Genomic DNA, 16,374 nt, shown 5'->3' on the forward strand with positions numbered 1-16,374 from the left:
GCTCAGTTACTCAGTGCTACATTATAGCTTATATGATTTAAGTGTAGTTTTCTCCATATGCCTAATTCAACAAAATTCAGTGTCATTAAAAAAAAAAAAAAAGAAGAGAGGGGGGGAAAAAAAGGGAAGCATTGTTTTCTTTTGGCACTATATTTGTTTACCAAATTAATCTGAATTATTCATGCATTATTTATTGATAGGCAAATTCAAATTACACAAAATATGTGGGGACTAAATTAAACCCCTGCCACATCTAGGCATTATCTTAAGGGATGTTTTTGTTTTAAATATTTTATTGCAATATCAGTGGATATTTTACTGACATTGGTTGTATATTGGTGATTATTTAAAATAGTATTTACAGGGTTTTTTTTTTTAATTATAAATATGGATGTCTGCCAATATTGATTACAGCACAGACATAAAACAAAAAAGTTTCTAAAAGCTCCACACACCCTGTGAGAGGTTATGGTTTTTCCCTAAATTAATATTTGGGTATGATGAGCAGCACAAACACTGTCACTGAGCCCAGTTGTTCAGAGCTGAACAATGGCTGAATAATAGAAATCACAGTAAATCTCACCAAGACCCTCTGGTTAGACAGATATAACCACATGGAACCAGAAAAGAAGGTCACATTTTCTTATTTAGGAATTTCAATAACTTCTGCTAGTTTGAGTTGCGGAAAAATATTTCAAATACACCAAAGTGTTTACTGTCAGAAATACCTTGCTCCTCTTCTTCTTATTGCAAACTAGAATGTGCCAAAACTTTGCCAATGGCTATAGGGGGTGTTTTTGACATTTACTGCTTTTTGTGCCATATGAAGACAAAGAAATCATTATTTGTAAAAAATACTGAACTGTTTTTATGTCGTTCAGCCCTTCAAACTACCAAAGCATTTAGCCGGTGGAAATCTCCTCCAACACAACAGATAAACATCAACCACTGCCATCTCTGAATACCATCTTATTTGCCAATAGGCGATGCAAAAATCGACTGATACAGATATTAAGTTGTTACATCAATTTATCCCTGCAGGTATATTCTTCATGTATAGTGTGCATTACCAGCTCAGTTCAGTCAAAGCAGAAAAAAAGAAACGGGGGGAGAGGCAGTACTCACCAGAATCTGATCTGGTTCAGTGGTTCTACCTTTCTCATCCTTGATTTACTACGCTGTTTCTTTACACAATCTGAAAACATATGACAAACAATGAAATTAGTTTTGAATGAAGAAAAGAAAATGGAACTGCTTGGACACTTGAAACACCATCTCTATTTCTCCAAACGTCCGTCATGTCAGTGTTTCAGGTAGAATTCCATTAAAACTGAAAGATTTTCTACTTTGTAAAATTAAATATAGTTAAACACTTAACTTATTTCTGTTTCACTTAAACTCTGAAACAGGGCTGTACCTCCAGTTTTCTAACTATAGGGCCTTAACAGTTTCCTTTTATACACAGGTTTCAGGATGTATGTGGTTTTGCACATGTGAATGACATTTCTAACTTATCTGTATCTTCCTTAAGTCATTATTTTTAAACAAACTGAATTCTTTGATATCTTGTTACTAATTGGACAGTGTGCATAACTGCTATGGGAGTTATTTTTTCTGTAAACATGGACTACAATCAACAGATCCTTACTGTTTAAAATTTTCTCAAGTTCAACTTATTTGTCTGCCATTAAACTACACTGTTCAGCACAGACTTGCTGTTGATGTGCATGCCTTATTTATGCCAACCAAACAGAACTTTATTTATGAAAAATCCATGAGAGAGAGTAGTAGTCCGCATAAAACTATTTCCATTTCGGCAATCTCTCTCATTAAATCATATGGTACTTTAATATCACAACCTCCATATCACTGAACAGAATTACCCTAATTACCCAGATTTTAAAGTACATTAAAATATTTGCAGAAAAACTTGTCACATCTCCACTTTCAAACTGTTTTATATTTTAATAAGCTGATCACCTTTAATGAGCGAGCTGAGGCCTGGCATAAACGAATTATCCCGGCAATAGTTTGATTCAATAATAAAGAATACAAAAACCCATGAGGCACTCAGGGGAGATTTAAGCCAATGACGGAGAAGTGGTCTACTTCTTTGTCATACCATCACAATTAACAGCGATTAAGAGTATGATGTGATGGTGAAGGGAATCTGACAGGTAACAAATATTCACATTTCAGCAGCTCGGTATGTTTTCACCAAGTGGTTTCACCGCTTGATCTCAAGACTTGTATATGTAAATGAGACAGTGAGACTCACCGGCATCACATTTATAAATAAAGGATAAATAAAATTTGCAAATGTAGCCGAGTGCAATATTTTCTTTGATGAAATCACGCTGATTCTACCGATGAACGCACATTTAATCTAAAACCAACCTGCAGCATTTATAGCTGCTGACATTATGGAATGTTGAAGTCATCATCCGAAACACAAAGTGAAGTAAAGGCTATTATTACTCCCAAGTTAACTCAGTTAGCTCCAAGTTGAAAGCGTGTTCATTCAGCTCCTATCCCATTGTTTCTAAGTGTTGTTTAAGTAGCTTGCTACGCAGTTAAAGCTCAGTCAGTAGTGGCGCTAACGTAGACAAAGTTAACAGCTAGTCATCTGATGTTAGCTAGGTTTACTAGCACTTTTGGCTAACATTTGCTACTTCGGCTTTAATTCAGCTTTGACGGCTAACGTTAGCACATCACGAAAAGTCAATCTGCAACACACACTTTGACTCAAGTTATCTTCATTCCCGCCAAGAGAACAAGCCGCAACAGAGGGAGAAAACTGGCTTTGAATTACTTGCACAGAGGTGCAAATACCCACACACAGTGAACATGACTCTGCGTGTTAAGTGTGCGGCTTCTGTGTTTGAGGGTTTCGCGCGAGCTAATCGGCTAGCCGTTAGGGCTCCGAGTCCGCACAATGCTCTATCCATGGGATCACGGCTAAATTAAAAATGGCGGTTTACACTGCAAAAGACGCATACATTACCATTAAAAATACACTATTTTGGTGGCTCGGATCTCGTGACGAGAAGCAATCAGCAATTTACGGACGATAGACGTCCATCACCGCTTTGCTAAACCCTGTGTCAACACTTTAGAATAAGTCTTTCTGCCTACCTCGAATGCGTGTTACATTTGCTTCTCCATCTTGCACTAACGAGTGGTATGGCAGTTTAGTTCTCGCGAGAATACCTGCTGTTGCGTTTACACAGGGCACTCCCTTGTAATTGCTATTAAAAAACCACACAAAACAAAAACAAATGCTAAGGCATTTCAGATTGGAAGTAAATGGCATTTCCAGTCTCGACTTTTTAATTAAATGTGCAAACGAAAGCACACAGCAAAAGTCTCCAGGCTTTCTGAAAAATATAGTTTAATATCAAAGTGCATTCAAACTTACTGACATTTGTGGAATAAAGACTGGACATTGTATTAACAAATGTATTCAACCCTAAAATTAAACTGTGGGATGTTAAGATGTTAAAATAATAATAGTACAGTAATTCATAGATCAAAAAACCATGAGAAAATATGTTTACACCCTTTATTAAAAATACCAAGTAGGTTGCTAATCTCTACAATTAATGAAACTGTACTTTTATTGGAAAAAAAATCATTAAGTGTAGATGTTTTTAATACAACACAACATTCCTTGTTTGTGTATTCAAAAACGTTCCTAAATGACACCTTCACGAATGCACTGACACCTTGGTTCTCCAGCAGACATGAGAAATCAGAAGACCCACCGATAGTGCTTTTGGTGACTCAGCAATCATCAAATAAACTCAAAGAAAAAAAGAAATTTTGCCCAAGGTATATTTTATCTTTTCCAGGTCGTATTTAAAACACATCATGTTTAAAATGCACAGTTCACACCAACACAAGAGTGAAAATCAACAATAATTAATATAAAACTAAATGGATGAAATTTAACAAGGGCATTTTCCAGCACGCTTCCAATAACACTAACAAGACAACATGGACTTAGCATGAGAGTTACTGCATACAAATATAAAAAAGAACTATTTCAGATATTTCCCAAATACAGCAATGTATAATGTACAAGTCATGTTACGAAAGATCTGAAAGTTTTTGAACTATAAAAGAATTTAAATTACAACATATATTTACATATCAACTCATGTCCTGCACCTTCACAAAGTTATAATCTACATCTCTGCCAACATTTTAGGACTAGTACATTCTGTGATACAAAAACACATTTCTATTTCTGACCCAAGAGTCCTGCTAACATCCGGGGCGCAATTTACGGCAACATGCAGGAACCTTTTTTTGTTTGTTTGTTTTTAAGTCTAAAATTGTTCTGCATTTAAGCAGCTATATTAATTACAAATATTACAAGTATTTACAGTGACAACAAAGCAATGGCTACAGTTTTTGTACAAGCATAAAGTGGTTGAAAATACTTGACGTGGGGACCAGAAGATGAGGTTGTAAAAACATACAACATTAAAACAGGATAAGAGATGGCAAAAGTTCTGCCCTGTTAAATAAATATGAAAAGAATAAATAGAATAATGGTGGTAAGTCCTGGCATTAGTCTAGCACGTCAGCTTTCATAGGTAGAGCTACAATATATGGAGATCTATTTTCTATACAAACATCAGGGGCAAATTTCTCAAAAAGAATTAATACATGTCGCATATTATATGCACACACTTGAGTTTTGTACAACCTTTATTGTAATAAAAATTAGGTAAAAAGGAAACTAAAAAATAATACTACAACTCTGTCAGTATTTGCACCAATGGATCTTCTGCATGGGAAAGGGGCCTATACAAATATCACATTAACTGTTTTCTTTCCCTTTATAAAAAGAAAAAAAATGTATGATGGATAGTACAAACATAAATACAACCTCTAAAATGGCCTAAACAAAAAAAACCATTTGCCTTTGTCAATTACCACGTTAAATCAATGTCCACCTGACATTCTGAAATTCAAATGCGATGTCAAATAGGTGGTAATTAACAGTTAATTACCACGTTAAGTGCTTGTCCAGCACATTACAGTGATTCACTTAAAGCCACACATGTGCTTCTGAAAATACCTTTATGCAGATGAGGGTGAGCAGAACTGGGCAGAGTAACTGGTGTAGGACAAGAATTTTTTTTGTGAGGTTCGGTAACGAGTAAAAACAGTAAACAAATTTATCTGGAATAAAAAATATAGATTACTGTCTCTTTTTCCTTCAGACCTACTTCAGGTCTTTTCTTCATTCTCATTCTTCAAGTCTTCAGCCACATTTCCAACACCTCTCACAAGAGAAGTTTGCCATTGCGGTGAATTTTCAGGATTTTTCCAAGTCTCTGTTTTGCAGTCGCAAGTCCTTTCTTTGGACGTTTCCCTAAATCAAGGTATAAGGGAAACATTAAAAACAAATAAACTTTATAAAATATGAAATTATGCTGTCAAAACTAAAGTTTACTCAAGTTTATGCTCACCTTGACCAACTCCTGTTGTGCCCTGACTGGATAAACCTGCAGGGGATGCACCGGAGTGAGAGCTGCTATTTTGTGGAGACAGGGAAGGTCTTCTTGATGTAAGAAATACACCCGGAGCCATGGCTCCACTGCCTCTAGGTCCTCCTGAGCCAAAAGGTCCTGGTCCTGCTGTATATTCATGGTCCAACAGACTAGCAGAGTAATAATCCACTCTTCTGTCTGGGCTGACGTCTGCTGCAGACTCTGGGGCAGGTGTTGGAGAGGGTGGGGCTGGCTCGGTCTGAACAGGAGGTGGAGTGATGACAGGAGCAGGGGGACGCTGCTTTTTCGTGTACTTCCTTTTAGCAGGCTTCTGCTGCTCCTGAATCACAAACAACAACGTTTTTCATCTTTTCCAAGGAATATTAGAAGACAAGATTTTTTTTATTAATTCCCCCCCACTCACTTGTTGTGCCAGCTTGGCAGCAGCTGCAGCAAGGCCAGTTTCTACAGAGGCAACTCTAGCTCCCTCCCTGGCTGGACGATCCTGTTTGGGAAGGGTGGGCATCACCCTGGCTGTATATGAAAAGAAGTTATTGAGTGACTAAACATCAGAAAGCTAAAAAGAAATTTGATCGATCCTTCTGCTATGTTTACCTTTTGGACTCCATGGTGTGTCATCCCAGTTTTTCTTCCGCTTCATCTTAGTCTTGTTGGTGTGATCCTCCTCATCAGATTCCAAGGATGGGTAAACTTAAAAAAATAAATAAATAATTTTTAAAAATTATCATAATTAAATTTTGGCTTGATCAGGAAAATTAATCAAAGTTGTACTGCTCACCATAGTCTGAATCTTTAAAACAAGTTCCCAGAGTCTCCTGTTCATCTGGACTTTCCTCGTCACTAAGGTGACGGGCTGGTCGTTTAATTGGACGTTTTCCAGGTCGCTGAATGACAGGTTTCTTCTCAGAATTTGCTGTCTTTTTGACCCCTCCTGTCACCCATACAGCCTTGCCCCCCTTTTCCTTGACGACCCCTAATCCTTCTGTCAGGCCTCCAGATATAGACAAAGGAGATGAAGAGGATGAGGAGGAGGATGACGAAGGGGGGTTGGCCATGGAGAGCATCCCTTGAATGGCATCACGAGTGCTGGGAGAGGCTGGGGCTTCCTCACTGAGAAAAGTACACAGCTCATCACTAATCACCTCGCAATATAAAACTCTTACACAAAGTCGGACCCCAAACCCACTGCAAATTTGTAAAACATAAAGGTTTTCAAGATTACTTCATCAACAATATGAGTCATTTTCACCCGCCTCCACTCTTGACAAAGGTATACAAAGTTTTCTGGGTGTTTCAGCTGCACAGCTTCACACAGTACCATTTTATTATGATTATTTATAAGTACCCACACACAGATGATCCGGGCAATCTTACCCGATTGCTGTAGAGTCCAAGCCTGCCACTTGCTTGCTAGCCTTCAGTAAGTCCAGAATGCCCCCTGCACCACCCTTCACTCCATGAGCAGCCAGTGCCTCTTCATCAGTGGTGTAGTCCTCCTGAAGCCACATCAATTGTTTAAAAACTGAACATCAAGTTCTTGTCAACACTCCATGGTTTGTCTTATGAAATAAAGCTTTTGTTTGCTCAGCAGGGGATAACAAAATCAATATAAGCGAGCTGCTCTAATTTATGAAACATTAATTATAGTGTAGTGAATAGTTTCTTTAAATCTTTGGGACTGACCTTTTCTGACTGTTATAAGTAAAGAACACATTCGAATTGGAACTCAAAGACCTGAAAGGATGGCCGTTTCAATAATAATCTCACCTCAATGTCAAAGTCAACTTCTCCGGGCTCTCTGATGCGATTAGGGTCAGAGCAGGGTTTGGCTCTGGGCAGCTTTCTAGGAAGACCTGAAGGTACATTTTAACACTATTAAATTACAGCTTTGAAACTACTACTGAATTATATTAGAAACCACATTTTGTTATTAGTCCCAGCATTCAAACAGCTTTACTTAAGTATGATAAATTTTACTTGCAAGTTTTACTAGATGAATAAATGAATGAACAGATTAAACACATGTATATATTTCGTTCAAGAATGCATAATACACTTACCACTCAGCTTCTTCTTCTTACTCAGTCCAGCTGTCTTCCGTCGTGGAGGTGGGGTCTCATCAATCTGCAACTCATCCTCAGACTCCAAGTCGGACAGACTGGATCCCTCCGTCGCAAGATGTTTGTAGTTTCCAGCACTTCCTGCACCATTACTGCTGCCATCCTTCTTACTGAAGCCAGAAAAAACAGCAGGTAAACACATCAACCTGTAGTAAGATCACAGAACCAATAGGAACCCTTGAAATGGCTGTAAAGCTTACCCTTGAATTTTTCCATTGGTCAACACAAGTTTCAGCTTGCTTTTATTTATCTTCCCTTCAAACTCCTCTAATGGTAACTCCAACTGCAAAGAGAGATCATCACTATAAGGATATTTGAAAATCAAACTTGTTCACTGAAAATGCTGGATAGGCATTCCCATTATCATGACAAACATCTGCAAACATCATACCTTGTTCTTGTGTTTCGACTTTCCAGGTTGAAATTTCTTGAGTGTATGTTTGGTGTGGATCTCAATCAGATCGAGTTCTCCTGCTTCTGCTTTAAGTAGTCCCTTTTGACTCTTCTTTTTGGTTCCTGGGGGCCCAACACCCCCTGTCATCTCCTTGGGCTTGGGCCCTTTCTTTTTTCCAGGGGGCCGTCCTGAATTCTGAGAGGTGGTGAGGGGAGCTTTGGAGAGTGGCGAACCAGGAAACTGAGGACCAGTGCGGCCAATGTTTTGTTGAAAGATATCCTGAAAAAACAGATTTTTAAAAATAATTAAAACACAGAAAGAGTAAGAAAAACATTTAAACATTAACATTTGTAGAATTAAAACAAGCTTTCAGTGATTTCATTTACCTCTACCAGACGAATCTCCTTGGCCAGGTCCTTCACCAGCGCCTGAGTATTGATGGTTTCTGGAATCTCCACTTCATGATCTGCTAAAGCCTGAGTGTAGGAGATAATCATCAATCATCTCCTTACAACATTTTCCAAAGCTACAAGTGATACGATGCTCTTTTTATGTTACTATGATTAATATTCTTATCATTATTTCACACATTACAAACTGTCACAATGGGGAAATGGCCATATATCATTTCACTGTAGAAATGTCACTACATCAGACTCTACAGTTACACAAATGATGTTACAAGGAAAAGTTACAGGCTCAGAGCCTGAGGGCAATGCCATGATGGCTGCCGAGGGGTAAGATTAGTGTAATGACTTTGGTCATGCAGCAGTATTTCCTGTCAGTGATCGGTAACTTTCTGGAGTCTCTGCTGGTTGTCTGGCAAGTGCTCAGAACCAAGACATAACAGACATAACACCGTGGCGAAGCCACAGGACGTCATTTCTACACTGATTAAACAAACAAGCTTCAGAGGTATAAGCAGTTTACGGCCATCTGACAGAGACAGACATGAAAGTGGCACCGATTTTCTCATTTAACTCTTCGCTAGGGAGCAAATGAAAACACATCCCAAATTAGCAGTTTTCTTAACAGCATTGCTGCAATTTAATGTTTTGCTTCTAAACAAGAAAAATACCATGCAGTAACTTTTATGTAATCATTTATGATACTATAGATTTTACTGCATTAAAGTTAATGTATTAAAACAATTGTAGAGCTGTATTTCTGCTCCAATCAGTAGCATTCTCTGGGCCAAAACAATAATAATTTAAAAAAAACTTCCCATATTTCAAAGTCAACTTTAGAAGGGAAATAAACGAAGCAATAAGAGAATTAGTAAAACCAGGACTAAAATGGGACATTACATTGCAAATGTTTAAGGTTTTACCTCTTTGCGGGTCCAGCTGCGGAAGGCATTGTTTAGGGCCTTCGCCCCATGAACAAGGTAAGTGGCAGGATGCCTGCGATTTTCTCTCAAACCTGTCAGACCAAACACCACAAAGTTAACAATACAACAATTATTAACAGCAAACACAGACCAGCCAAGTAGTTCAAATAAAAACATAATAAAAGCCAAAGCCCTTACCTCTGAAAGTATCAAGAAGGTGCTTTCCTACATACCAGCACACAGTCTCAAAGTTGGGAAATTTGAACAAGTCTGCTGTGCTTAGTCTCTTCTCTATTTCATATGCCCTAAACAATACCACATCACAAAAAGTTATTTATTGCCACCAGGTTAAAATATCTCTGCAGACAAGGAAAAAACAATAACAACCCACAAGTATAGTAATTTTAACCAAATACAGAACTTCAGGCTTGAGGAACAAGAAGTGAGGAACCACAACAATTAAGGGTGCAAGTTCCTTCGTCCGCCATGTCTAAACACTGACATTTCAACATTTCAGTCAAAAGGAATACAATTATGCTCAATTAAATATACTTGACATACATAAGTTTATCAAAAAACTAACCGCAACTGCATGTCAATGTTGAGACTATGCAAGAAGTTTCCTCCAAAAGCCAGGCAGTCCACTGGAGTGAGCACAGCATGAATCCACCCTGGTTAAAAAATAAATAAATAAAAATCCACACTATAAGCAGATCATTTTCTCTCAGCTTTGGCTCGTCTCTCTAAAACAAGGCTTTTACACAACTGTGTATAAATATAAGAGTGTATAAATATAGAAATGTAGCTTAGGTATTATGGTGCATACACAAAAACAGTGTTGTAAACACCATTGTAATCTTTACTGCTCACAAAACATTTTGTGGCATGTTATTGCTTTCATAATCTAAATCAAAGAGGGAAAGAATGCACACCAATCACTCTTCTTCTTCACTGGTAACTTTTAAAAGCTGTTCGACCTCTGTTTGGATATTGAACTATAAGCTGAATTGTTGCAATATACTTGGCAGAAACAAGACTCCGCCACAGAAACATAGACAGTTTCTACTTTACTTATTTTCTACGGCTTTTTTGTGTTGTCATCATGTATGCCCATGTAGAAACCAGATGAAATGCCTGATATTCATATTGTAGCTGAGTTAATGTAATTAGTTTGAGATACCTGACAAAACAAAACTCTGCTCTAACAAAAAGAATTACTCTAGTGCTTACCTGTTGGTATGAACAAGGTGTTTCCCTGTTTGACAGAACACTTATAGCACATGTCAACCTGGTCCCCAAAGAACATCTCATTCTGGTTAGATGATGAACTCCATCGCTCAAAAAGTGCCAGGTTGGCAGGGGTGGGGGAAATTAAATAGAAGATTTTCTCACCCTGAGTAAGCACAATAAGGGAAGCTTTTAAAAAGATGCAAAACTATTCATTTAAAACACAAACACAAAAAATGAATGTGAACAGAAACCTTTGAAACAATTAAAATTCCTCCACTTACCCTGAGGACATGGTACCATACTGAGGTGCCTCCAAAGTCAATATGGAAGTCTGTGTAGCTATCCTTCACTCCCATTAGGCAGTACTTTTGCACATTGGGACGCTCGAAAACAGACTCTTCAGGCCAGAGGTTTTCCACCCAGGAAAGTTTCCTCACAATCTTAGGCGTCTCCACCAGGTTTGACAGTCTAAGATAAATCCAAAACTTTTATTTAGTCTTCAAAACTCCACACCAGTAACGACAATGTGTTACTTAAACGTATATTTAGTAGAATGACTGACTGTCTTTTCATACCTGGTCTCAGAGAACTCCAGGCTGATGACATTGAGGACCCTGTCTCTGTTGGGGCTGTTGTAGTACTCAACAAAGTCGCCCAAACGCATCTTCAGATCACACTGGCGTGAAACATCGATTACATCAATCTCTTTATCCGAACCTGAATTTAACAAAATGCACAGGTTTCAGAAAACAAAGCAAACAAAAACGAATTTACCGATTACAAAAACACAACCTAACCATAATTTAAATTGTAAATGTATCAAAACTTTACCAATGTAGTGCTCCACATCACTGACGCCAAATGATGATGGAGGTAGGGTCATACCCAGGCCATCCCGCCGCAGAACCATGACAGGTACACTGAATGAATGCTCCTCCAGAAACTCAACTGTAAGTTGGGCCCCTGAAGGCTTTAACAATATTTCATCCGCACTGTCACAGAAAAACAAAAAGTACGTTTTCACTCTGATCACAAGAAAACAAAAACAATAATAGGACAGAGTGATTTACAGTGTTATTACATTAAAGATCAAAAGCCCAGGATGCTAACTAAAATAGTGACACATGGAATAAGTAGTAATAACTATAACACCAGTCTCCCTTACTAACACACACACATACACAGAGGACTAGCGACTGGCTGGCAACCTAAAGTCCTTGCAAAAACCAGCAACCACTAAATTCCTGAAATTATAATATTTATTCAGTCAGCAGTCGGTGTTGCTGGTTCACCAACCGGTTTCAAGACCAGTGTTAGATAAAGACTAGTAGAATGTAATGCAATCAACTTTAATAGCAATGTATTTGGGATGTTAGCAACTAGTCAACCAGACAACTAACTGTCACTATAATCTATCTAATAGAGAAGGGCGATATGACCAAAAATATTTATCACGATATACATTTGAAAATTTGCGATAACGATATAACTGACGATATAACTGACACTAGACAAAATACAACTCCACAACTTCATTAGTGCAAAAAAAAAAAAACATCAATGTATTTTCACTTAAACAAGCAGCTGTTTTTTATGTGCATTAAAGTTATATAAAAATTAACAGTGCAAATGCAAATTCCTTGCTGACAGTTTAACCAAAAGGCATTTCCAGTGGAAACTGGCCGACATATCCTCAGCATAACCATGTATAATATCCACAAAACTTAAGAGGTTACACACACAATACGGTAACATTATGTTGAAGCACAGTACGTATCACTCCGCGAGGCTCCTGCCTACGATAGCCGTAATGCTCCGACAATCCATCAAGCGGTGCGGCTTCGTAGCTTAGCAAAGTCGCACTAAAACATTTGACAGATTTTCGAGCGCCGTGTACATAAAATCTTTTCGAGGTCAGTAAATACAACCAGGATTCATACATAAGGCACACGGGATTATAAGGGGCTCTGTCGATTCTCAGAAAAATCAAAGGATTGATTTTAAGTGTGCCGTATTTTCCAAAAAACACAGTAATAACGACAGCCCGCTAGCATGCTCTACCAAAAATAGTGCTTTGTTGTGTATCTGACGGACGAAAGCCAAACCAGTTCCACACCACTGAAGTTGCAGCATTTTTACAAACCAATTCTGATTCATCCGTTTCATTCAACGATCCACTTTCGCCCATCTCATTCTCTGTCGCCGCCATGCTTTTTCCGCCATATGCGTATGAAAACAAAGGCACTGCGCATGCACATTTTACCCACATTCTATCGCGATATTTCATTTTTTATTATTGCCCAACATTATACCGGTATTACCGTGAACGGTGTGATATGGCCCAGCCCTACTATCTAATTGTTTTACATTTTAAATGCTGGTAAATTGTTGTGTCCTAAATGTTATGCAGCCATCTGCCACCAGATGGAGCATCATCATTAAACTGTTCATCTTTGCCTGATTTTTTTGTCAACACTATTATTTCTAGTTATATAAAGGTGAGAACAAGCTGCGAAAATGAGCTTTCTCATAGGTGTGAAAAGGCTTTTCCTCAGCGATAAGGTGAGGAGTTCATTTGGGAGGGGCTAAGAGTAGAGCTGCTCCTCCTCCACATTGAAAGGAGCCAGTTAAGGCGGGCTTCTCTAGGGTAAGGTGTTCTGGCCGGCCATGTCCTACCGAGAGGAGGCCCCGGAGTAGACCTGGAACACGCTGGAGAGATTACATCTATTGGATGGCCAGGGAATTCATTATGCATGGCACAGTGTATCACACTTTTCAGTCGCTGTTTATTTGTTTTTCGGATGTTAATTTGTCACATTTTAATAAAACGTGAACAAGTAACGTTTTCATATCATATTTAACATCGGTTTAAGTGTTTTTCTTCTTCTTGTGTGTTTGGAGTACTATGTGCCACATTTTTTTCTTTGTTTAGTTGACTAAGAAACTAGTTGCCAGGATATTATAACAGCAATAATACATTAAGTTCTTACAATGTGAAAAACACACTACAAACCATGATTTTCTTCAAACTTTTGTTTTAGCAGGATGGCAGGTGAGACTTACTTCGGGAAGGTTCGGCTCCGTAGCTCCCTAACAAACTGTGCGCTCCCTGTCTTAACAGGCTTACTTGGGTCTCTTCCTCCAGTGGCACCTCCATCTACATGCTTATTGCCTCCCCGGCGTTTGCGCACTAAGAAAATGGAGAAAACAGTTTTCAACCTGTACATTCCTATGAAAAAGTCAACTAATAATAACACCAACCCTGAGAGTTTTACTTAAGAAATGTTAACTTACTAACAGAAGGCCCATGAGTGACCTGACAGTTGGGGCAGTGGTACAGGTCAATCTCAGCCGCTTTGTCTTCCTCTACTCCAACACAGCTACACAAAAAGCATACTTATATCAAAACAAAGAATGGCTCCATTACCCAATATAGACACAGAAATTTTACAGTGAAGACAACAGATGTAACCACATCATAAATCTAATAAAGTGGGTCAAAGCACGAAAACATCCTACCTTCCATGAAACCAGTCTTGACAAATGTCGCACTCTATCATGAAGCGTGTCACATCATATGGCAGACGACACAGACAATACACGGGCACTGATGCCATGTTCAGTGTGTTTGTGCAAGATATTTATGTAAAATATTTTCAAATCTAATGGAAACGAGTGAGGAGAGACTAATTAATCAACAAAAGGAATTATTATTTATGTATTAATGGTAAGGCTGGTGAAATCTGTCACTTCACGTTCAGATTCTTCTACTTGATGCACATGTCCAGAGGTTTACTTGAAAACCTGTTAAAATAAAAGGGAAAAAAAGAAAAACAAAACAAAACTTGTTAGCAGCTCACCATAATGACCCCACACTCGCTAGTAGAGAGCTGATTAGAGCAACATATAAATCCTGTCCCCGTCATAACGAATAAGTTTAGTCGTTTACTTGAATGATCAGCATTTTGTTTCGGTGGTACATGAATTAATGAGTATCGGTGCATATTGGTCAAATACTAATCTTTGCAGATAAGCTCAGACTCATCCCGGACGAAAATTCAAGATCGCTTCTGCTCAACAGCTGTTAACGCTAACGTTAGCTCCGTTTGTAAACACTATGCATAGTGAATGTTGTGCTGCTAGCTTTATCAACGCACTTATACATACAGCAAGTAGGCTAACGCTAACGTTAGCCGCGTTAGCAAGCGATGTAGTTAGAGAAGAAAATTATTTGCCAAGATGTTAACTTAAGCAAAAGTAGCTACGAAGCGTGAATGAACCCTTATATGTATCTGATGCAGCTAGTATATTTCAGCCAGGAAAACGTTGTTGCTGGTTAAGACGTTTGGATTTTTCTTTCCACGATAGCAACTCACCAAAATGTAGCTGCGGCTGGGCCAACTATTGAAAAGCCGTTGTAATCCCTACGCAAGCTCGGGGTTAGCTGCGGCCTTATTATGCAACGTAAATTATTAACAATTTGCTTCACCACATTTTTGCTTATCAACTTTGTAATGCCCAAATATAAAGGCCAGGTCCAGAAATTCACAATGGACCAGAAAATTGTAGCACGAAGCGACCTAAACTAACAAAACAACAACAAATAACATCGTATTTAACTGCATCGACGCCATTTCAAAGGTAGTAACGTCAGACCGTTGTTCGTCGTTGTCTGCCGTGGCGGGGACAATAAAGTTGTAGACAGTCAAAAATTGAGTTGCGTTCAGGAAACTACGTTACGGTGCGGAAATTCAGTACTATGCGTCAGGAGACGCTGCAAACATGTATTTTTGCCGTCATCTCATAGAAACAGAAATGTACTACATAATTATCAGCATGCGAGTACATACGATTTGTCAAATAACTGCACACTCTCATAACGTTTAATTTTTTAAATCTCTTTTCCCTTCACACTTTATGTCAGTCAGAATACAAACTATAATTTGAAACGGATATTTCTTTTCAAGTAAAAATAAATAATTATTGCCAACGTTGAGTAACCTGATTTTATAATTTAAAAAGTGTGTATTTACGTCATTATTTTTCACGTTGTCATTTTATTGAACCTGTGTTAAGAAATGCAAACCACACACATCGGTCTATGAGTGCAACTGGTGGAGTGTTGTGATCAGGATTGTGATTCAAGTGTACATATATTTTATAATTCAATTATCTTTTTCTCTTTTTAATTTGCCTAAGGCCCTTCATCACTTATGAAATTTATTTATAAAAAATGTTTTTATTCCCTGGCACTCTTTCTCACATCCTGGCATTATGAGTAACAGCAATTCCAGGTCAGGAATGCACCGAAGGTCAAGTGTTGTTAGCTGCTGAGATCTGTGAGGCTCCTCTGGAGAATGGAGAAAAACGTCCGGCACTAACAGATATATATACACTGCCAGTCAGACTAGCAGTTTGGATACACCTTCTCATTTAATGGTTTTTCTTTATTTTTACTACTTTCTACATTGTAGATAAATAACGAAAACATCAAATACATGAAGTAAGACATATGGGAGATATGTAGCACAAAAAAATGATAAATAATTCTATTATGTTTTATATTTTAGATTCCTGAAATTAGCAAGTCTTCGCTTTGTTGACAGCCCTGCAAACCCTTGGCCTTCTCTAAATGAGCTTCTCTAAATGAGAGAATGTCAAGAGGGTGCAGTAATCAAAGGAAAGGGTGGCTATTTTGAAGAATCTAAAATATAAAACATGTTTTGACTTTTTACACTTTTTTGTTTACTACATAATTCCATATCTGTTCATTCA

At 38.1% G+C, this 16,374-nt stretch overlaps 2 protein-coding genes across 12 annotated transcripts in view; both read right to left on the reverse strand.

The window, feature by feature from the left end:
* Positions 1-3,244, reverse strand: part of huwe1 (HECT, UBA and WWE domain containing E3 ubiquitin protein ligase 1) — a 49,109-nt gene extending 45,865 nt beyond the window's left edge. For 9 of the 11 annotated variants that reach the window (XM_084917125.1, XM_084917119.1, XM_084917121.1 and 6 more), the window contains exons 1-2: positions 3,136-3,243; positions 1,126-1,195 (exon numbers count right to left, since the gene is read on the reverse strand). The gene's annotated coding sequence lies outside the window, so the exon portion shown is untranslated. Of the gene's footprint in view, positions 1-1,125; positions 1,196-3,004; positions 3,023-3,135 lie in introns of those variants that run through there. The other 2 variants (XM_084917110.1, XM_084917124.1) reach the window with 2 other exon arrangements.
* A 304-nt stretch (positions 3,245-3,548) lies between these two features.
* On the reverse strand, positions 3,549-15,294 carry phf8 (PHD finger protein 8). The gene is made up of 22 exons (XM_084917133.1): positions 14,976-15,294; positions 14,119-14,403; positions 13,894-13,979; positions 13,663-13,789; positions 11,431-11,591; positions 11,175-11,316; positions 10,881-11,067; positions 10,600-10,762; positions 9,953-10,040; positions 9,568-9,674; positions 9,370-9,461; positions 8,426-8,515; positions 8,037-8,318; positions 7,846-7,928; positions 7,586-7,755; positions 7,293-7,378; positions 6,900-7,021; positions 6,304-6,635; positions 6,120-6,215; positions 5,929-6,038; positions 5,484-5,844; positions 3,549-5,386 (listed from the first exon to the last, which is right to left on the reverse strand). The coding sequence occupies exons 2-22, from the start codon at positions 14,214-14,216 to the stop codon at positions 5,298-5,300; spliced, it is 3,072 nt and encodes a 1,023-aa protein (XP_084773259.1). The 5' UTR covers positions 14,217-14,403; positions 14,976-15,294; the 3' UTR covers positions 3,549-5,297.
* Between the last annotated feature and the right edge of the window lie 1,080 nt (positions 15,295-16,374).

This window comes from Perissodus microlepis, chromosome 20 (genome assembly GCF_051167445.1).
Source record: "Perissodus microlepis isolate ML-2025 ecotype Zambia chromosome 20, ASM5116744v1, whole genome shotgun sequence".
Taxonomy (NCBI): Eukaryota; Metazoa; Chordata; class Actinopteri; order Cichliformes; family Cichlidae; genus Perissodus; species Perissodus microlepis.

Excerpts from the sequence above, each read along its gene's own strand:
- phf8 (XM_084917133.1), bottom strand. The coding sequence starts at position 14,216 with ATGGCATCAGTGCCCGTGTATTGTCTGTGTCGTCTGCCATATGATGTG. Across the intron at positions 7,929-8,036 it reads AGTCGAAACACAAGAACAAG|TTGGAGTTACCATTAGAGGA; the intron begins GTATGATGTTTG and ends CTCTCTTTGCAG. Across the intron at positions 6,216-6,303 it reads TTTTAAAGATTCAGACTATG|TTTACCCATCCTTGGAATCT; the intron begins GTGAGCAGTACA and ends TATTTTTTTAAG.